Raw genomic sequence first — 3,186 nt, forward strand, 5'->3', positions numbered from 1 at the left:
TTCATCTGTCCACTTTTGTAGTCTGTCTAAATCTGTTTCCAGCCTCCCTCTCCCTTCAAATGTGTCCAGCTCGCCCCACATCTTAGTGTCATCAGTAAACTTGGGCAGCATGCTTTCCACCCCCTCATCCAAGTCGCCGATGAAGATGTTAAACAGTGCAGGCCCAAGGACCGAGCCCTGGGGTACCCCACTGCTCACATCTCTCCAGGTTGAGTACAAACCATCCACCACTACTCTCTGGGTGCGCCCCCTCAGCCAATTTTTTACCCATCCATCTGTGCAGGCATCAATGCCACAGTCGCTTAATTTATTGATGAGGATGGGGTGAGAGACAGTGTCAAAGGCCTTCTTAAAGTCTAGAAAGACTACGTCCACGGTGACACCATCATCCAAGGATTTAGTTACTTGGTCATAAAAGGCAATCAGGTTGGTCAGGCAGGACCTGCCTTTGATGAACCCATGCTGATTGCCCCTGAGCATGAACTCCCCTGCAGGCGCCCCACAGATATGCTCCTTGATGATTCTCTCCAAGATCTTCCCGAGGACTGAGGTGAGGCTTACAGGCCTATAGTTACTTGGGTCCTCCTTCCTCTCTTTCTTGAAAACTGGGACATTAGCTAGTTTCCAATCCCCCAGCACCTGGCCAGATGACCACAAATGCTCATACAGCCAAGCCAAGGGCTCCGTGATGACCCCTGCCAGCTCCCTCAACACTCTTTGGTGGAGGTCATCTGGACCTGCAGATTTAAAAATATCTAGGCCTTACTCTTCTATGATTCTATAACTCGAAGTACTTATAGCAGAACAGGGTAAAAGCTGGTTTAGGGAAGTCTAACTGGTACATTGTCTATTCTGTAAGCATTCAGCAAGAATGATAAAAAACATGTTACAAAAATATAATCTTACCTAAATCTTTATTTGCCAGATCACTGGAAAAGCTGCAAGCATATATTAATTTCTCATCATCAAAATCATCCCAAACCTCATCTCCCAACTCAAAGTTCACATTCAGAGCCTTTGAAAACCAAGAGCTGCTTTTATCTGCATCAGTCAAGTTAGGCATTGAAGATTCAAGATTTTTATTTGACATCATTGCCTGATGGGTCTTCTCACCCACATTTGAAGAATGTTTCCAAGATAAATCTATAGTGATTTCATTAAAAAAAGACAGCTTAGATATGCACTCTTTTCCAATATTATTTTAAGAAACAGTCCTCTTCATTCTAGATTCCAGTGAATGACCCTTCTAATGCATATTCTAAATCATATGAGCTTCAGTTTTTTCCCTGTGAGTGTATGAAAATTCTGGTCTGAGAGCAAGTTTAATATTTACAAACCCAGTCTCTTTTTCTCTGCACTGTTTTCTCCTATTTACCATTTCCCCAAGAGCTAATCACAATGGACTAACACGCTTTAAAATCTGAATGGTAAAGCACTTAAAATTATGTAATTTCTTTTAAAAAAGGTAATCTCTTGCATTTCCTATTTTAAACTTTAATTATATATCTTATCTATAACACTTGCCATTTATTATATGATATTTAATTATCGAGTATGACATGTTCTGTAAAATTATATACTACATAAAATATAAAATTAATAATGAATTTATTACAGGTCCAAAGAACTATAATCAATTACAGTGACAATTAGGTAGAGGTAGAGTTAAGAACATTCACCAAGGCAGCAAAATTTTAAAAAATATTAAGTAGATATGGAGGCAGTATACTTCTGGAGATTTACACTCTTTTTAAGCAGTGTTTTCTATATCACTCTAAAAATAAAATATAATGGAGCACTAGAAATTAAGAACAATTAATATCTTTGCACTTACATACAATGCATATTGTGTAATAACATTAGTACCTTCATCAACAGTGATTAGAAGAATTGGGGAAAATGTTTTCTATTACTACACAAAAGTTTATGGAAAATTTACAACCTTGAGAGGTGTTAAAACACAGAATGGTTTCTTACTACAGATACAAAGAAAGATGTCCTACAAAATGTGAACTTACCTACTTAAAAGGCCAATTTTACAAATACTACCACACATACTGAGTGTTAAAATTTCACTCAAATTCTTCAGTTACTATGAAAAGGAGGCAAGGGGAAAAGATAGAGGATACACTACTGAACCAGTTAGTCTCCACAAGGCCACCCTTCCTTATCTTCTGCTTGGCTTCAATGTAAATACACATAGTTGTAAGTACCACACCCAGTAGTATTTACATAATTAGATTTAAACTGTATTAGAACTAATCTCTAAAGAGTTCCTTTAAAGGATCTTATTTGAGTAGCTCTACTCTTGTAATTTCCACTGATATCAGAAAGAAAACTAAAGTATTGAGGGTACTGTATAATCTAAAATGTGCAGTTTCCTGCATTGCTATGTTGATTTACTGGTTTCAACAGGTCTGATTTTACAATAAACATTCAAGTTAAATCAAGACAGTGAAAAATCATAGAAAGCCTCATGTATTAATATTAACTTACTAATCTTTTCATAGCTCTCCTGTGGTAGTTGTTTCTCAAATCTTCCAAGGTTATCAACATTTTCACACTGATCTACTGACGATGCAGGAGACTCTGCATATTCAGATCTTCATACAAATTAATAAAACAAATCAGTGAAAACACAGGTCAAAAGAAGGCTAAAAATTAAAACTAATTTGATTCAGAAAATAACCCTTGAGTACTTAGATAAATTAAAGGATTTGAAATATATAGGATGTGACTTCTCTTATATTAATCATAACAATATGGTACCTTGGCAATGCTGGCAGCAAAGATTTGGGTGTATAAACAAATTGTTTAAGATCCACATTCTGAGTTTGATTCAGTAGCTGCATCTTAAAACAAAACAAAATTATTACAATGTCTGTACGTGTGAGAGGAAAGATATATGTGGTGTCTCATTGTATTTTAATAATCTGGACCACAGTACTAGTGCCTTATGAGGAATACAGGGTTGTTGGTTATGATGTACCATCCTTCCCTGGAACCCATATGGAAAATCCACAAACAACTGCAACCCGTACTAAAAGAAGATCCAATTTTCAAAGAGATCTTTCCAGAACCACCCATCCTAGCCTTTAAAAAAGCACCAAACCCAGGCTGGATTAATCCTTTAGTGGGCCTAGGCAAACAAACTTGTGGGACCCAGGCCAGCCGAGACCCCCCCCT

At 37.2% G+C, this 3,186-nt stretch overlaps 1 protein-coding gene across 3 annotated transcripts in view; it reads right to left on the reverse strand.

Moving 5' to 3' along the window:
• The window catches only part of HFM1 (HFM1, ATP dependent DNA helicase homolog), an 89,277-nt gene that overhangs the window by 18,758 nt on the left and 67,333 nt on the right, over positions 1-3,186 (reverse strand). For all 3 annotated transcript variants that reach the window (XM_019501591.1, XM_019501592.1, XM_019501590.1), the window contains 3 exons: positions 2,770-2,852; positions 2,497-2,603; positions 907-1,143 (listed from right to left, as the gene is read on the reverse strand). In XM_019501591.1, the coding sequence (XP_019357136.1) occupies positions 907-1,143; positions 2,497-2,603; positions 2,770-2,852 (427 nt within the window). The remainder of the gene's footprint in view (positions 1-906; positions 1,144-2,496; positions 2,604-2,769; positions 2,853-3,186) is intronic.

The sequence above is a fragment of the Gavialis gangeticus genome, unplaced genomic scaffold (genome assembly GCF_001723915.1).
Source record: "Gavialis gangeticus isolate Ggan-Ray unplaced genomic scaffold, GavGan_comp1, whole genome shotgun sequence".
NCBI classification, from domain to species: domain Eukaryota; kingdom Metazoa; phylum Chordata; order Crocodylia; family Gavialidae; genus Gavialis; species Gavialis gangeticus.